This window comes from Dermacentor andersoni, chromosome 9, assembly GCF_023375885.2.
Source record: "Dermacentor andersoni chromosome 9, qqDerAnde1_hic_scaffold, whole genome shotgun sequence".
Taxonomy (NCBI): Eukaryota; Metazoa; Arthropoda; class Arachnida; order Ixodida; family Ixodidae; genus Dermacentor; species Dermacentor andersoni.
The window spans coordinates 139,715,450-139,734,605 of NC_092822.1; the positions used below are offsets into that span (position 1 = coordinate 139,715,450).

The following is a 19,156-nucleotide window of genomic DNA, read 5'->3' on the forward strand; positions in this document are numbered from 1 at the left end:
GCTGTCGCTTGACCGCTATGATTGACTGTTTCGAGCGGAATGCTTCACGCTTTTGAATTTAAATGCACGTAGCCACATTAATAAAATTGAAAACTTTAACTGGCTTATTGAATGTCATATTCCATCAATTATATGTGTGACTGAGACTTGGCTAAACGAATCCATTCTTGATCATGACTTCTTGCCTCCTGGTTACACGGTTCTAAGAAAAGACAGGCCTTCTGGCCATGGTGTTGAGTGGTATTGAGTTCTCTTTACTACCTCAACTTCCAAATGTTGAATCAACATGGCGTAAACTAAAGCTTGATGGTCTCGCTATTGTTATCGGTGCTATCTACCGTCCCCCAAATACCGCCCCTGACATTTTTTCGGCTATCAGTGATTATATTGTCGGACAAAAGCTAAGCTGTTCTAAACTGGTTCTAACCGATGACTTTAATGCAGCCGCTATAGATTAGCATTCGTTATCATCAACTGGCCGTGATAGGATAATTTGTTATTCGTTAATTGACATGTCAGTAGCTTTCGATCTATCGCAGCTGGTTGTTGATAGAACGCGCGAAGATTCTGTCTTAGATCTTGCTTTGTCAATGATGACTTGGTAAAGAATGGATATCAGTGCCGTGTTCATGACAGAATTTCTGACCATAAGGCTGTTACTGTTCATCTAAATGTTGCTTGTGTACCACTACGACCAACGTTTAAAACTGTCATGAATTTTGAGCGTGCGACCCTTCTATTATTGCTAAACCTGCATCATGTTTTGATGATGTTGTGTCTTGTAGTGAACACTACAGTGTTGATATGTTGACTAACCAATTTTATAGTATTGTAAGGAAGATAACCAACGTGCGCTCAGAGTCAGCAGCATCGGAAGCATCAAGCGCGCGGCAGAGGCTCGAGCTCGGGAACTGCTCGGTGCATGCTAGAACCGGCGGTCGCTACGAACCTCAAAAAATTTCCTTTATAAGTAGTGGAGGTGCGGGGAAACGTTCCATTCTACCATCCTGGAACTCCGTTCTCGGGCGCTACCCTCCGCCATGCCGGACGCCGACGAGCAGACTCTTCCATCGCCACCCGTCCCTTGCGCTGGCACCGTTCGCCAGTGTGAGCCTCCCATCTTCAGCGGAACCGACGACAACGACGTTGAAGAGTGGCTGTCGTCCTACGAACGGGTGAGCGTTCACAACAAGTGGAATGATTCGGACAAACTGACTTACGTATCATTCTACCTCGCGGGCGGGGCCCGCCTCTGGTTCAGAAATCACGAGAGGGATATCCGAACATGGTCAGCGTTCAAGACGTCGATTACAGAAGTATTTGACCGACCCGCCGTCAGGAAACTCCGAGCCGAGGAACGTTTGCGTACACGCGCACAAGACATGGGTGAGACATTCACCAGCTATATAGAAACGTTCTAGATTTGTGCAGGCGCATGAACGTTGTCATGACGTAATCGGAAAAAATCAAGCACGTCATGAAGGGAATCGATGATGACGCGTTCCAGATGCTTCTGGCCAAGGACCCGCGCACTGCTGGCGACGTCATCAGCTTGAGCCACAGCTATGACGAATTACGTAAGCAGCGAGCTCTGACAAGGCGACATCCCACTCCAAATGCGGCGTCACTCTGCAGCCTGACCACCGGCCGAGAACAAGCCTCCTTGATAACCCTAATCAAGGATTTCGTCCGCGAAGAAGTCGCACGACAGCTATCTCTGGTGTCCGTTACTCAGGAGTCTGCCAGCACTTTGTCATCTCATCTCCGTAACGTGATCCATGAAGAGGTCGCGGAAGCGCTGCCGGCTGTTCACCAGTAGGATGTCGTAACTACACCACTCACTTATGCTACGGTTACTGCAATGGCCCCTCGCACTGTGCCCGTGCGTCGCTTCCAGCAGCCCGTGCAACGCCTTCCCCCTCCCGTCTCCTGGACCAACACTGCCGTCGCTAACTCATGGCGTACGCCGGACAATCGCCCTATATGCTTCGCATGTAGGTATCCCGGTCATGTCGCAAGGTTGTGCTGCCGCCGATGGCAGGCGTTCGATAACGATCGCCGAGCGCCCTATGTGCCGCCTGATTCAAATACCCATCACCAGCTCGCTCCCAGACTGATTGCCGTCCTCGCTTCGAACGCCTCCGATCACCCTCTCCACGTCGCCGATCACTTTCCCTTATCCGTCGACGACCCATCGCTAACGAAGAGGGAAACTAGACGACGCACTTCCTGAGGCAAGAACTGCGCAAGTGTCGACATGCCGAAGTCCTCCTCCTTTATCTGAAAACACGGAGGAAGGAAACTAAGGAGAGGCCCTACCCCCTCCGCGCGCTAGGAGAAAAGTGTGGCGGAAATGACGTAGTAGGTTCTCATTTTTTTGCTGCTTTTTTATTTTTTTGTTGTTGTATGGCCACGCCTTTTGGGCCACAATGGCGGCGTTGTTATGGTTTTGAGCGCTCACACGTGTTGCTCTGGTAGGTTTCGGGCCGTGGCAAAGGCGCTGAGTGGGCGGGTTTGCGTTAGTCACCGTGCCTTGTTGCGCTGTGTTACCTGCACCGTGCTCTGCCAGATGTTGCACGAGCGCGCGCGCTCCGCGCGCGACACCACGAGCAGCGCGGCGTGGTTTCGCGAAAGATGTAAACAAGAGAGGAGGGTGGCCCAAAAGGCGCAGCATCGCCATGAGCTACGCCAAATTCCGGCTTCACTTTTGCTTCACAAAGAGTGACGTCAGGGCCTCTCCTTAGTTTCCTTCCTCCGTGCCTGCCAATGTCATTGATGTGTTTGTCGAAAATGTCGCTACAGTCCCCCTCGTTGCCGCTATTTCAGTTATGGATGCCACGTTTTGCCGTTCGCTTCGCAAAGTGACGTCGTCTCTGTCTGGATTGTCGCTTCGAACGGCGAGTGCTCAACCCATTTGCCCTACCGCTGCTTGTACTGCCCGTGTGACCATACAGGACGTTTTGTACACGATTGAATTCATAGTTCTTTCATCGTGCTCGCACGCCGTTATTCTAGGGTGGGATTTTCTCTCACGACACAATGCCATCATCAATTGCGCTCGGGCTGAGATTGAACTTTTCTGCCTTGGTGACGTGGCCTCCGTCGATGCTCATCCTGCCGCTAAAGTTGTCGTGAAAGAAGACACCTGTATTCCCCCGTGCTCTTAGCATTCGTACCAATCTTCTGTATTACCATATCCGACGGGACGGTTGTCTTCATGCACTCTCATCACTTTGTTACCCGAAAACCGCTTCCTTTGCCCTTTGCAGCTCTTGATTTTGCCGCCGGTGTTAGCACGATACCATTTACAATCATATTTCATCGCAGCTATCACTACTCCGCCACGAATGCCTTGGTTACGTCGAGTCAGTCGATTCAACACGAATTGTCTCCGTCCTCGACGAAGTGCCTTCTACTGCCGTCCATGAACTGAGTGCCCTCTCCGTACCCGACTCATCATGGACTGGTGTGTTCAGCCCATTCATCGCCGAAGATCTGACGCATTCGCAGCGATATCAACTTCTCGCAGTCCTTCAGCACTTCCGCCGTTCTTTCGACGTTGCGCAAACATCTCTTGGCCGTGCATCGACGGTCGAGCATTACATCGACACTGGCTCTCACTCACCGCTGCGACAAAGACCATATCGCGTGTCCGCTACGGAACGTCGCGTCATTGCAGACCAGGTCGATGACATGCTCCGTCGAAGCGTCATTCAACCTTCCCAAAGCCCATGGGCCTCTCCCGTGGTCCTCGTCACAAAAAAAGGACGGTTCCATCCGCTTCTGTGTTGATTTTCGACGGTTGAACAAGATCACACTGAAGGACGTCTACCCATTACCACGCATCGATGATGCTCTGGATTCTTTGCAGGGAGCCGAGTTCTTTTCTCCGCTGGATTTACGGTCAGGCTACTGGCAGGTTCCGATGGCACAGGACGATCGCCCAAAAACTGCCTTTGTTACACAAGACGGCTTGTATGAATTCGCCGTCATGCCTTTCGGACTTTGCAATGCACCTGCTACGCTCGAAAGAATGATGGATAATGTACTGCGTGGCCTCAAATGGAAAATCTGTCTTTGCTATCTTGACGACATTGTGGTGTTCGCCCCTGATTTTGCAACGCACCTGCTCCGCCTCCAACACGTACTCACTTGCTTGACCAACGCCAGGTTGCAACTTAACCTGAAGAAGTGTCGATTTGCTGTTCGTCAGCGCATAATTTTAGGCCATGTCGTGTCAAAGGAGGGCATTCGCCCCGATTCCGAGAAGCTACGTGCTGTTACTGCGTTCCCAAAACCTACCACTATGAAAGAGCTACGCAGTTTTATCGGCCTCTGCTCTTACTTCCGGCGATTCATTCGAAACTTTGCGTCAATTATATCGCCTCTCACCCAACTCCTTGGTGGCGCTAGAGATCTCTCATCATGGTCTCCAGTGTGTGACGATGCCTTCGGAACCTTGCGCCGTCTTCCTACGACGCCACCCATCCTTCGCCATTTTGACCCTCAAGCGCCAACCGAAATCCACACCGATGCAAGCGGTGTAGGCCTTGGCGCTGTGTTGGCACAGCGTCAAGCTGGCCACGCAGAATACGTCGTCGCATACGCGAGTCGCACGTTAACCAAGGCGGAGACCAATTACAGCGTTACAGAAAAGGAGTGTTTGGCCATTGTGTGGGCGCTTGGCAAGTTTCGCACATATTTATACGGTCGATCGTTTGACGTAGTGACCGACCACCACGCACTATGTTGGCTGTCGACGCTCAAAGATCCATCGGGCCGCCCTGCCCGCTGGGCATTGCGAATCCAAGAATATGACATCCGCGTGGTTTACCATTCCGGGCGAAAGCACTACGACGCTGACGCGCTATCCCGATCGCCGCTTCCCCCGAAAGCCAGTCACGACTCCTCCTGCGAGTGCACATTATCCTCTCTGGACGTTGACACTATCGCTGCTGCAAAACGTAGTGGTCCCTGGACTGCATCTCTGCTCGACCTTCTCTCGGATACGTCGAAAGCTCCGGCGTCACGTACGCTTCGGCGCCAAGTTCCTCATTTTGCGATTCTAGACCAGCTACTATATCGACGCAACTATGCCCCAGAGGGACGCGCCTGGTTACTCATCATTCCGAGAAGCTGGTGATCAGAGCTCTGCTCCTCGTTCCACGTCGACCCTACGAAAGACTTCGACCTACGAAAGACTTCGACACCGCTATTACTGGCGGGGAATGTACAATTTCGCTCGAAAGTTCGTCCGCTCTTGTCATGAGTGCCAACGCCGCAAAACGCCACCGCACAACTCCGCCGGTGAACTCCAGCCTTTACAATGCCCATCCCGACCCTTTGATCGCGTGGGCATAGACCTCTACGGGCCACTTCCGTTGACTCCTACCGGCAACAGGTGGATAATCGTTGCGGTAGACCACTTAACCCGTTATGCGGAGACCGCTGCTCTACCAAATGCTACAGCGCAAGAGGTCGCCAGTTTCATACTTCGCCATTTTCTCCTTCGTCATGGGGTCCACGTGAACTTTTAAGCGACAGAGGCCGCACCTTCTTATCTGAAGTCATCGAACGACTGCTTGCTGAATGCGCTATTGTTCATCGTAAATGCACTGCTTATCACCCACAGACTAACGGTACCACGGAACGCTTTAATCGAACTCTTGGTGACATGCTCGCCATGTATGTCTCACCTGATCACTCTAATTGCCACCTAGTTCTTCCGTTTGTCACCTACGCCTACAACACCGCGACTCAGGCCACTACCGGACTCTCACCCTTTTACCTTCGTAACGGTCGTCATCCTTCGCACACAATTGACACCATTCTGCCCTACCGGCCGGACCCATCCGAGTGCCTGCCGATCGCGGAAGCCCCCAGACACGCCGAGGAATGCCGCCAGCTGGCCCGCCGATTCACCTCGGACGACCACAACCGTCAAAAAGCCGTTCACGATGCCCAGAACTCTACTCCCACTTTTTCTCCCGGGCGCTCTCGTCTGGTTGTTAGTGCCACACCGCACGCCTGGGTTCGCTTCAAAACTCCTTCCGAAGTACGACGGACCATACCGCGTTCTCGAGAGAACATCACCCGTTAATTACCTGGTTGAGCCGCTAACGCCGCCGTCCGACATGCGACGTCGTAACCGCGGCGTCGTTCACGTTCAGCGTCTCAAGCCATATCACCATCCTACCGTCCTCCCTGAAAACTAAGTCGCCAGGATGGCTCCTTTATTTCCGCGGGGCCATTGTAAGGAAGATAACTAATCTGCGCTCAGAGTCAGCAGCAGCGGCAGCATCAAGCGCGCGGCAGAGGCTCGAGCTCGGGTACTGCTCGGTGCATGCTAGAACCGGCGGTCGCTACGAACCCCAATAAATCTCCTTTATAGTATAGTTAATGATTGTATAGCGCAATTTGCTCCCCAAAAGAGTATAAAACGCCATGCTACACACCCATGGTATGCCAGACCAATTATACAACACAAATTTCGCATTAAGCGACTGCGAAAACGACGGACTGCACATATTAATAACGGTGACTCCCTAAATAAATTACTTAAATCAGAACTAAAAGCCAAAATGAGTGAACCTAGAAAGTTCTTTTTCAATACCACATTATACTCTTTTATGAAAAATAATCCACTAGAGTTTTGGAAAACCGTCCACCCTGCTACCACCTGCCCGTCGTCCTTCGTAATAAATTATGTCTCCTGTTCGCACCCTTCAACAATCTCGGAGGCATTTATTGGCTCTTTCAAATCTGTGTTTGGGGATGACAATGGTACCACCCCCGACATTGGTATTATCGATGAAATGGCTCCGTTTCCATGAATTGGAATTAGCTATACCGGTATTTATAGCCTTCTCTTGAACATCGACATTACTAAGGGTGCCGGACCGGATGGTGTACCAAACACGTTTTTGAAGCACTATGCAGAATGGAATGCTCATTACCCAACCATAATTTTTTGTAAATCTTCAGAGATCTTCAGAGACGATTGCGTTATTTACAAAACAGTTACTGACACCTTTAACCAACAATCCCTACAAAATAACCTAAATCTGGTACAAAACTGGTGCAACGACTGGCTAATGACACTTAATATAAACAAATGGAAATATATATCTTTCCACCGTCACAGTAATCCTCTCCTGTTTCCCTACACTACCTCTAACGTTCCTATCGACCCTGTCCAATCATATAAATATCTCGGTGTTCATCTTAGTCATGATCTTACGTGGAATAGCCATATCGCGAATATTATTTCACCTGCTAACAAAACGCTTGGCTTCTTAAAGCGTCATCTCCACTCTGCGCCCCTGCATGTTAAGCTACTCGCATACAAATCACTAGTTCGACCAAAATTAGAATACGCATCGCCCATCTGGTCCCCAAAACAAGTATACCTTGCTAATTCACTTGAATCAGTTCAAAACAGGGCAACTAGATTCATTCATTCCTCGTACTCTTTTGATATCAGCATATCATCTTTGAAATCGCAGTCCAACTTACCCACTCTTGCACTTCGTCGCCACGTTTCTAGTTTGGGCTTATTTCATAAATTCTTTTATTCCGAGCTATCACAGGAACCCTACATCTGCCCTCCCCCACCACGTTTCTCTCTTCGCACCGGACATCAGCAGCAGGTGTCTCGACCACGAGCACACACAAAAACTTTTGCTTCGTCATTCTTCCCCCGGACTGCTTGCGACTGGAACGGCCTTCCCCAAGAACTTGCTGCCATCACATGCCCATCTATGTTCCTTAACCAAATTACGCGTGCGCTTGCATCACAATAGTAATTTTTGTATAACTCGTTCAAAATTCTTCTGTATACTGTTGTTAACCTATATGTGTCCCACCCCTTATGTGATACCCTCACATGAGGGTCTTTAAGGAAATAAAGTGAAAGTGAAAGTGAAAATATGTACTGTACCGGCCCTTTGGAAAATCGCCAATGTAATTCTTGTGTTCAAATCGGGTAATAAGCAACCAATTTCCAACTACAGGACTAGCTCATTAACATGTACTTGTTGCAAACTCTTAGAGCACATAATTCACAAACATGTCCTTCAGTATTTCACTACTAATAATATATTGTCGCAGAATCAACACGGTTTCCGCGCTGGTTTTTCTACAACTATTCAACTCATTGAATTCACTCATGACGTCGCTTCGGCTCTAAATAATCGAGGTCAGGTTGATGCCATATTCATTGATTATAGCAAAGCGTTTGATATGGTGTGCCACAGAAAACTTCTTAGGCTCAATAAAATTGATAACGATAACAAAATATTTTGGCTGGATAGCTGATTGGCTACATTTAAGATCTTAGTATGTTACTTTTAATCACGCGCAGTCATCGTGGGCCACAGTCACTTCCAGGGTACCGCAGGGCTCAGTCGTTGGGCCCCTGCTGTTCATTATTTATATTAATGATGTCACACAGATCATTAGAAACACACCAGTGAAACTGTGATTGTACGCTGGCGACTGCGTGCTCTATACCAGAGTAACTAACAGACGAGATCAAGAGGTTCTTAACAATGTATTTTCGTCCTTTTGTGGTTGGAGCAACGCGTGGCAAATGGGTATTAATTACCAAAAACTGTACAAATGAGTTTCATTATTGAAAAGGAGCCGTTAAGTTTCAGTTATAGTTGCAATGGGCACTACCTAAATTCTCTGAATACCTTCAAATATCTTGTAGTTACCTTCACTGAAAACTTAAAATGGCACCTTCATATTGAAACAATTTGCGTTAGGGCACTTAGGAAACTGGGATACATAAAGCGAATCCTCAAGTGCTCGACTAAGGACTGGAAATTAACAGCATATAAATCCCTCGTCAGACCGTTACTGGAGTACGCCTCAGTGGTATGGGCACCATACACTGCACATGACATTAGTAAGCTTGAAGCCATACAAAAGAAAGCAATACGGTTCATTTTTCGCCGATATGACCGCAACGTTCCTCCATCATCTCACGCATGCGCATTATAAATAGAAACCTTGGCTCATCGACGCACACTTGCAGGTATCACTTGGCTACATAAGATTGTACACGGCCAAAGTTGCATTCATGCCCCCATTTCCTTCAGTGATCCCACTGGGCGTACCACTCGCCGTTCGGACCCACTTAATGTTGTTTCTTTCCAGTCTTTTGTAAATTGTTTCAAGTATTCGTTTTTTCCAAGCACTGTTGAAGTTTGGAACAACCTAGCTGGCTCCTTGCGGGAAAACCTAATGCAGAGTTTTTAAAAGAATTGTCTAACGCCTTCTTGTAATTACGTATCAAATTCATTGTATGTTGTTTTGATCTTGTGTCTGGTGTATCCACTCCTGCTATGTCTCATGTATTGAGACAGCAGTATCTGTAAATAAATAAATAAAAATATACATTATGGATACTGTAAATTTTCATGGAATGAGCAGCATTTCCCAGAAAATTTTCAAGGCTAGAACGCCATTTTCTGCTTAAGTATTGAAGTGTGAAAGTCTGATCTCTCAAGTATTGATCTGAAAGTCTGTTCCTTGGGTATTATAACAGTTTAATTGACGCTGTATTTTTCCCACAGCTAAACATACATGCTTAAGAAACGCAAATGTTGTCTGAGTATCACTCCGTTTGCGCTATGTCAAGAAGCATGCAGAAACTCCACTGGAGTTATCTAGCTATGCCTAAGCGTACCCCAAATTTTTGTTGGCCCACCCTCAAATTCATGTTACGCTACCCCTAAATTTAAGTTGGCGCACCCCCTAATTTCAGGTGGGTCCACGCTCAAATTTTAAGTTGGCCCATCTCCAAACTTTAAGTTGGCCCACCCCAACTGGTAGCATCCCCATGCATGTCTATTGAGCCTTATGTATCCTATACGTATTCTCCCTGATCATTTTCAATTTTTTAATTGTTGCTTATCGCTTATCAAGCTACTAATCATCTACATTTACACTATTATAACCATAATCTGTCTTTGCAAATTACGCTGTTTTGTGCAGGTGCAAGGTGCAACTTTTCGCGCGACAGACAAGTTTGCTTGTGGTGTTCGCCAAAGAGTGCTTACACTTTAAAAAAAGAACTGTGCAAGGAGGAAAAACTGCGTCGAAATGCTGCACAACTAGGAGCGCACGACATCCGCAGTAAAGTCGCGCGGTGTCAAAGGTTGCGAATAAATACCTGGGATGCACTGTGTTATTTAGAAACCTCCTACTTAACTCACTACGGCGCGTGGAAGGTGGCCCGTTGAAGCTTGCGCGACGGATTCGTGCATCCATATAGTTTCTTCGCTTCACAATTTGCTTGCGGGATGGCATTGTAAAAAGTTTTTTTTTCTTTCACTCAAGGGATTATCGCTACTGTAGGCGCAGCAACTTGTGAGGAAGAATGTAAACAGCGCCAAGGAAGCGCGCTGATCGTAATGACACTTCACGACGAAAGATACCGTCACCATATTAACCACATGCTACATACACCACGGCGCGTATTTATTCATTGCATAGAAAATGGTGCCGAAGAGACTTCTGAAAGTGCACGCTTTCTTCTCAGATGAAAAAGAACAATAAAATAATAAACAATAAACAATGGCGGTAGTCCAATCGGAAAGGGAAGACAGGCGCGGATAAGGGAGAAAGGCGGATAGCCCGCGCAGCGACGGAAAAGTTAAAAGGATGGCGCATGCTTAACCATTGAGGGCCATTAGAACGACCTCGTTGGTACAGCCACCGGGTGGTACAGAGCTGAACCGAACACAGAGCTAATGTAGCGGTGACCAAATGTATTGTACTGCGCTGCTGGTGTAAATTTTGGGCAGGTGGGTAAACGTGAAACGTTGTCTTTTTAAATGTTTCAGATGTATTTTTCACTTAGGGCGATATAACGTAAAGCTATTCCAAGCTTTTCTATCCCAATTCTGCAATCGACCGTCCACGGTTGTCCAAAAATGTTCCAGTCGATCTAGTCCCCGTGCGCCTGCCTGTCACGCGATGTCACGAGAACCGCGAAAACGTCATGTATGATATAATATGTGAGCACTGCTTAGGCATCATTAGACTGAAGGAAACAAAAAACTACTTTTTCGTCATTAGTGAAAAAGGCGTCTTTGGATCAATTGCTACTGATCAAACGTTTCGGGCTGCGCTCACTTCGCCTGTCTGCCATGCCGCGTCACAAAACCGTGATAACTGACCGCGTCAAAGTGACGCGCACGCGTTGCAGACGAAATAACATGCCGAACAAAACTTCTGTTATTCTGAAAAGCAAGAGACTCTGAAAGGAATGGAAGATGAATGTCTGCCTATCGCTATGGCATTGGCTACTCGAAGTTGCCGAGAGGCACTGGATATATTTGCGTATAATAAAAAAACAAATACGTGGCAATGTAACGTTATCGAGACCTTTCGGCATACGACGTCGCTCTTCCAACACTTCTTTGCTGATGATTCGTTTTAGCGGCATTTCTAATCTTAGGTTGCACGGCGTCACGTTTTCAAACAGCCCCCGCAAGCTATGTAAGAGGAAGCGGACCAATCGCAGACGCCGGCACCACCCTGCTTCTCCGGTTACCTACGTTCACTATGCTGACTCGGCCCCATCGAAACTCTCTCCGCTTGAGTGTGTTCCTCGCTCCTTCTCAGCCAATTAGATAAGGAAAAATGCTCAATCTAGACAATACTATTCGCTTTGAAAGCAAAGGAAAGTGACATCCTATAAATGAGAAGAGCGTTCCATTGGGTTTTTGAAACAACGCCGCGGGTTACCGCTCCATCCTTGTGTCGGTGGTTACGTAAATCTGACGTCAGGAGATTGAAACAAAAACAGATTGGAATAGTTTCACGTTATGTGGCCCTTGGTTGCAGCCTCATTAGCTCTCTGTTCTGGCTGGTAAACTCTGCCCCACCAGGTGGCTGGACCATGCTGGCCGATGAGGCCGCTCACGTACGTCTGCGATAAAGCTCCTTCGATACAGTGGTACTAGTATGGAGCGGCTGTAGTTTACATCTCTGCCAATCAGTCAAAACATCCAGCCCGCCTGTGGTTACCACAATACTGGACACGCTCGGCGCTGTGACAGAACGCTCGCAACGCACGCTGCTTGGATAGCTCTCGCTGACCAACGACGGCCAGGTGGCTAGCGGAGAGGGTGGAGAGGTCTTGCGCGCTGGCCGCAAGACAACTGGAAGTAAACCACGTCGCATCATGATGCAGAGCCAGTGTAGGTGGAGCTTAACCCCGACAACTCGGCGAACGAGTTGAGATAAGGAATGACTAGGGAGGGGGGTAACTTGTAATCGTCCGTAGCTTTCTTAACTAGAAAAAGTTGCAGTGTCGCACGATATGCGAAGCATCGACTACGATAGCGAATTAGTAGCCAGCTATATGAAGTAAGAATAGTAGATTTGTCAACCGTATAAACTTACAAGTATTCGCTTACTAACTAAATTAACAAGCCTAATGTCAGCACGAACCGGCAAACATGAAGACATCACATTCGATGACCTCGGACACTCACAGTAAAAACGATGGCTGTAGGAAGCGCCACAACAACAGCCAGCAAACTGACCTATGTGCTGCCTGTCGCTTCAACGGAGACTGAGGAATGAGAACGCAGCACGCACAAAGGTATGAAAAGCCGCCGCACCTAGGCTACCTAGACTCCACCCGTAACACAAATCGGTTTTGAGATAGGGCGTGCGCGACCGCGCATAACGCAGCTGCTGCCGAAGTACAACGGTGCCCATCTCCCTGCTCTTCCCCCAGAACCATGCGCGCGACGGAAGACGACGCAATGCCTCACCGCCTTACTGCTTTGCGCTCCCGAGATTGAGCCGCGATTGTCGGTTCCCCTCACTCGATTTCACTCCCACGTACAGCATACGCTGCGCGGCGACGGTGTTATCGCTCTTGCAGTTTATAGGGAACATGACGGCGACAGTGACACTGACGGCGAATATGCGCTGTTAGGAACGGCCTGCAGAGGTGCCTACATGCAAGGTTTTCTCAGCCAGCTGCAGCTGCGAGCGTGGTGAGCTTCCCCGAAGCGACCATGGAAGCCTTCCCCACGTGCAGCGGCGACTCGTTTTGTAGGGACGACGCTGTGCCGCACAACACCCCCTCGGCACCGCTATGACTAAATGAAGTCGATGAGCCAGCCTTTGTTAGTGAACTCGCAACTATCAACCTGGTCTGTCGGGAGCGGGGGAGTTCCCGAGGGAATGTATCTGGCGGCACCGTCCCACGCGCCTTTCAAGACGCAAGACCCAGTTCTGCGAAGACCGTCTCACCTCGATGGTGGCAGTAAAACCTCTGCGGAAGTGTGTGTATATGCCCTGCAGCTTATAGGCGGCTCGGCTACCATGTCTCTGGTAAAACGTTTTTTCCCTCACCTAAGGATCTAGGGAGGACAGCGTGTTTAAAGGCATCTGTTGTGCGGCTGCTGAGGGTGCTTTCTCTCGCAGTCATGCTAGACTGAACTGCAACGTCCTTATATAGATACTGTAAATAAACCCATATTCCTCGTTCTCGATGAAAAGCAGTCCTTCCCTTCAACAAGTTCCTCAGCGTGGATAAGTTGGACGACGGCATGGGCAAGCTACCATCTATTTCATGCCCGACTCCAAACATGACAGCGCCTGGAGTGTCCATATAATTGCTATCGCAATTATAAGAGGCGCTTCATCTTGTGGCGCGAATGCTTTACGGCAGTTGTACACTACACGTCTGCAAAACTTGTCCCATTCGTTTCAGAGAGCATTTAATGTCGATTGAGAAAGCGCCAAGAACGAATGCGTGGTGTGTTTTCGGATTTCTGTTTCTTCCATATTTTTGGCTGATCCGGTCAATTGTCAATTTCAGGCTGTATGGTGCTTAGGAGAAGTTTCGCTCTCAGTAGGCAAGAGTAGTGTGCTAATGAACTCGTGTGGCCAAACCAGTGGATGTTCACGGAAATTCTTTTGTTCGCAGTGGCCAGCCGCCTAACGGGAAGCGTGCTGCTCTCCTTCGCCATGAATCGACTGTCGTGCGCGCTCCACCACGAAATGCTCGAACGAGTGCTGTTCAGCCCAGTGTCGTTCTTCGACACGACACCGCGAGGGAGGATCTTGAATCGATTCACCGCTGATCTCAGCGGAGTGGACAACCGCATGGCCACACTAAGCCGCCAGATGGTTCAGAACGGTTTGGTGGCCCTCTCCCGGTTGGCGGTCATCGGGACGGAGAGCACTGCTGTCATCGTGGTCGGTTTGGTGGTGCTCATCGTGTTTGCCGTCGGCACAGTAAGCCCAAAATCTCCTCGCAACGAATTCATTTATTTATTTACCTTCGTGTACCAATGGAGAATTGCAGTTGGGGGCACAACAGACAACGAGACATAACTAAGCAAGACATTGAGTGAGTATTTCGGTCTGTTTTTCGAAGATATCAGTTGTGTTTCCATTTTCTCGTTCGTAAATATTCAATCATTATACCGTTGTAGCGCTAAAAGTCAAAACACAGCATGCCTGCATCATGGTGTATTTTGAGAGTGCGACATACGACGCCCTACACCCACCCCCTCAAAATAATGACACTGCACTGTCTCCATACGAACAAATTTATTTTTGTTTAAAAATAAAAAATTTACTGAAGGCTTAGCTTGGTTAAGCCTGGAAGATTGCGAAAGCAATACCCTTGGCTGCGCCTTGGTTCGGCTGATGGTGTGGCCCTTTGTTAAACTTACGGCTATACATCATCCGACATAGCGCAAGGCAGCGCGCCGACCACTGCGAGGAGCCGAGCTGTAGCCCCATTTATCCTCCTAGCGTGACGTCACACCAGCGAGCGCCCTCTCTCGGTAGCGCCGCAGCAGCGGCGCGCAAGGCCTCGCCTCCACCATCGATGCCGCGAGCTGGGGCCCCATCTCTCGGTCTGGCGTAACGTCACACCAGCGAGCGCCCTCTCTCGGTAGCGCCACAGCAGCGGCGCGCAAGGCTTCGCCTCCACCATAGCTGCCGCCAGCTGGGGCCCCGTCTCTCGGTCTGGCGTGACGTCACACGGTCACGTGACGCGCAGCTGTGTAAGGAGACGCCACGACCAGCGATGGGCCGAATGTGCGAGCAGTATTGCTTTCGCAATAAAAAGGCAGTTTCGCAGAAAGGGCGAAGCAATGAATGTGATAACAACACATTATGTTATACGAATGCTAGACGAAGTTAGGCTAGCAGCTTTAGGAGCAATATGAATTGTAGTAAACTTGAGTCTGGTAGTAAGCTGGCGTGCAGCGGCGTGCCAGGCCGATATGAAGAGAGGCAATCCAGTCGTTGTGGTGTGAGCCTCTCCTCTTGTCCTTTGTGTTTTTGACTGTTTTTTTCGTTCATGAAGAGAGAGACTCGATGTCCACGACAAGGCGAGAGTGAAACGACAAATTGCTCATGAGAAGCGGCTCCCATCGTCATCGCGTGTAGGTGCGAAGGGCTATTGGGAAAGCTGGTGCTACCGTCGGCGTGACGTGGTTTGAGGGATTACGTGGACACAGCGGCCACTTCGGCTGCTTCGCGAGTGCCGAAGCGAGCTGAAAACCAAAGTTTAAAGTCCCGGCTGCGCTGCGGTTCTGATTAAGTGGTGAGGCTTTACTGCCTTGGGTGTCTGCTTGACAACATTTCAAATTACTATAACAGGTAGTGGCTGCCTTTGGAGGCGTGCAACCTGGTAGGCTACCGCTCGGTGTCGCAATGCCGGATGTACGCAACGGAGCACGGTGTCAGCCTTATTCACACGTAGCCACAGGACAAGGAGCTGCGTGAAGCTTGGCTCGCGAATCTTAGAACCCGTCACGATCCACCCGGGTTCGTGAACAAGCGAGGGCTCGGGGCACCCTCCGATCGACGGATGCTCCGCAGCCTGGTGGTGCTGAACGATGACTGACCCCGAGTAGCCGTGCTCGTCGGTGTTTATTGCGGTGCGGTGACCAATGTTGCCTGCGGAGCTTATTAGCAGGCGACCGAGCCTGGCGGCGAACGAACATTATGCCCGAGGGGGCGTCACACGCTTGCTACACCCCCTTACCCCCAGTTTGTTTGTTAAATAAAATACAAACGCTCATGTTCAAAATACGAGGCTCTGCCTCTACCCTAGCTGGGTCGACGCTGCCTGCTATCCAGGCGCGTAACGGTCCGGTGGCCTCCGCCGTCGAGTACTCCGCCTGGGCACCGGTGTGGCAACGCCGGGTGCTACCTGAGCCAGCCTCGCTCCATCCGGAGGGTCCGTAGTGGTCGGCCCCGTGGGTGGTGCTGGGCTGGCCACCGGTCCAACGGGCGCCGCACCACTGGCAACGGTTGCCGCCTCCGAGGTGGGTGGTGCTCCACTGGAAGCAACTGGTGCTTCCGCTTGTCCTCCTGCGGGCTGGAACTCATAAGTGGCAGTCGAGGCTGCTGACCAGGTCCCGAGGCGAGGCCTGACATGGTCGGCGTGTCTGTGCCGCATGGCCCCGTCTGGCATGCGGAGGAGCAGCGATGAGGAGCTGGCAGGAGGCACCACCTGTCCGGCAGACCGCGGATGGGCCAGGACGGAAGTTCCTGGTGAAAACTGCAGCTCACGACTCTGGCAAAGGCCCGGGACGGCACCCTTAGTCAGCAGCCAGCTTCTGCTTCAGCTGCTTCAAGAACACTGTGGATCGGAGGTCCGGATGCAAGACTTCCAAGGGTGTCTTGACCATCCGACTCAGCAGGAGCTCACAGGTGGCACGGCCAGTGACATCGTGGGGCGTGGTCCGGTACTGAAATAGTAACCGGGCAATCTGCGTCCGGAAATTCCCAGTCTGGCTTTTCTTGAGCTTGTCTGATGGTTTGCACCACCCGCTCGGCTGCACCATTTGAAGCAGGGTGGTACGGCGGAACCATCATCCGGCGCATTCCGTTTTTCGTCAGCCAGGCCACGTATTCTGAGCTGGCGAAAGCAGGACCATTGTCGGACGCGATGACATCCGGCAACCCTTGGGCGGCGAAGACCTGTCTTAGCGCTGCAATGGTCGCGCCTGCTGATGGAGTGGTGACAAGTAAAACCTCCACCCACTTTGAAAAGGCGTTCACCACCACCAGGAAGTAATGGCCCTTGAAGGGTCCCCCAAAATCCACATGTAGGCGGGACCAGGGTCTCCGTGGGAACGGCCAGGGGGTGCTTTCCACATGACGCAAGGCTCGCTGATGCTCCTGGCAGATTTGGCAGCTCTGCACCACATGCAGGCTGGCTTCCGGGTAATCTGGCAGACGAACGCCCAGTGCATGAATTCTGTTTCGGCCCAGCAGCGTCGGCGATGACCCCTTCGTTAAGTAAAGGGGAAGGGTTGCCTCCCTGTCGCCAAAACGAAAGATGACCTGTGCCTGACCCTGGACCTGGGAGAGTTCCCCGGAGGAGCTGCGCAGCATTACGCCCGAAGCCTCGACGGACACGCCGGGGAAGGTACGCTTGAAGAGTTTCCCGGCCATTACTGCACGCTGGCCCCTGTGTCCAGCTCCATGGAAATGGGGTGCCCGCAGATTTCGACGGTTAGCATGTACGGCGGCACAGACGACGGTACAAAGCCTGTGTGCCACATGTCGAAAATCGGCGGGTTCTCGGCCCCGACGTGGAGCCTGGCCGCGGAAGAACTTGAGCCTGCTGCCGCACGTCACCGCCGCATACGTTTGCGACGGCTACCCTGGCCGCGCGCTTGTGCGGTACCTGGGCTTGAATCAGGCTGCTGCTGCTGTTTTGCTGTTCGTCCCCCCCCTTCGGCATACACTTGCCAGGTGCCCAGTTTTCCCGCACGCAAAGCATTGTGCTTGAGAGAACTGGCACTGTGAGGGGGAGCGGGCACCACCACAGCGACCGCAGGTACTGCCCTTTGTCGCCAACTCGTTGACCGCCGCTTCCGCCGACGGTGAGCCAGTCGCACGGGCAATCTCGCCGGCGTCCTTGGCGGCAGCTTCCATTGCCTGCACTGCCTTCACGGCGTCTTCCAGCGAAGGGTCGGGAAGCTCCAGGAGTCGCGTCTGCATGGCGGGGTTGTTGATGCCGCAGACAAAACGGTCCCGGAGCAGCGAGTCCAGTTGGTCCCCGAAGGCGCAGGCACTCGCTAACTCTCGTAGCGCAGCAACGAATTGCCCGAGCGTCTCTCCTTCCCGGCGGCTCCGGTTGTTGAAGCGGAAACGCTCCATTAGTGTGGACGGTGCTGGGTTGAAATGCGAGCGCAGTATGGCGAGCAGCTCATCGAGTGTCTTAACGTGCGGCGTGGCTGGCTTGACAAGGTCGAGCAGGAGGCTGAAGACGTGGGTCCCGCAGCTGCCCAGGAAAATGTGCCGCTGTTTGGCCTCGGGTGTGTCATTTGCTCGGAAGAACACGTGGACTCGCTCCTCGTAAATTTGCCAGGCCGACCCATCTCCCTCGAACGGCTCGAGCCTTCCGTACAGCGGCATGACGGCAGCAACGGGGGGCGGTATTTCACCGTTTTCGGCGGCGTGGGACGATCCATGGGTACTCGTCGCCATCCTCGTCGCCAGTTTCACGAGGATCCCATCCTTGTCGCCAGTGTCACGAGGATCCCATCTTCGTCGCCAGTGTCACGATCCACCCGGGTTCGTGAAAAGGGAGGGCTCGGGGCACCCTCCGATATACGGATGCTCCGCAGCGTGGTGGTGCTGAACGATGACTGACCCCGAGCAGCCGTGCTCATCGGTTTTTATTGCCGTGCGTTGACCAATGTTGCCTGCTGAGCTTGGGAGGCCACCGAGGCTGGCGGCGAACGAACATTATACCTGAGGGCGCGTCACATGCTTGCTACAGAACCATCAGACAGCCATCGGCTACAACTCAAGCATGCAGCATGCACAGACGCGAGGAAGAGTTTTGCTACAGCGCCGGGACTGCGATGTTCAGCGAGCAGCAGAAAACGTTTTTTTTTGAAGCGGACTTTGCCTACGCGGGAGCTGCGTTCCGCGCAACGCCTGCTGTCGACGCCGCCCGATTTCGCCGCCTACGTCGATACAGCTCACACGCCGACATGGAATATCAAGTCGCAGACACCTCCATCAGCCGTGCCGAGCTTGAAGCTGACTCACGCTGGGTCCGTGCCGTGAAAGCACACCGTGCAGCCGCGGCCCACCAGCCCGTCGTCTCGCCACCGCCTGCCTCGCCACCATCCAA

At 51.2% G+C, this 19,156-nt stretch overlaps 1 protein-coding gene across 1 annotated transcript in view; it reads left to right on the top strand.

Annotated features, from left to right (window-relative positions):
• The window catches only part of LOC126529754 (ATP-binding cassette sub-family C member 2-like), a 282,295-nt gene that overhangs the window by 49,821 nt on the left and 213,318 nt on the right, over window positions 1–19,156 (top strand). The window contains exon 4 of the mRNA XM_050177255.2: window positions 13,964–14,274. Within this exon, the coding sequence (XP_050033212.2) occupies window positions 13,964–14,274 (311 nt within the window). The remainder of the gene's footprint in view (window positions 1–13,963; window positions 14,275–19,156) is intronic.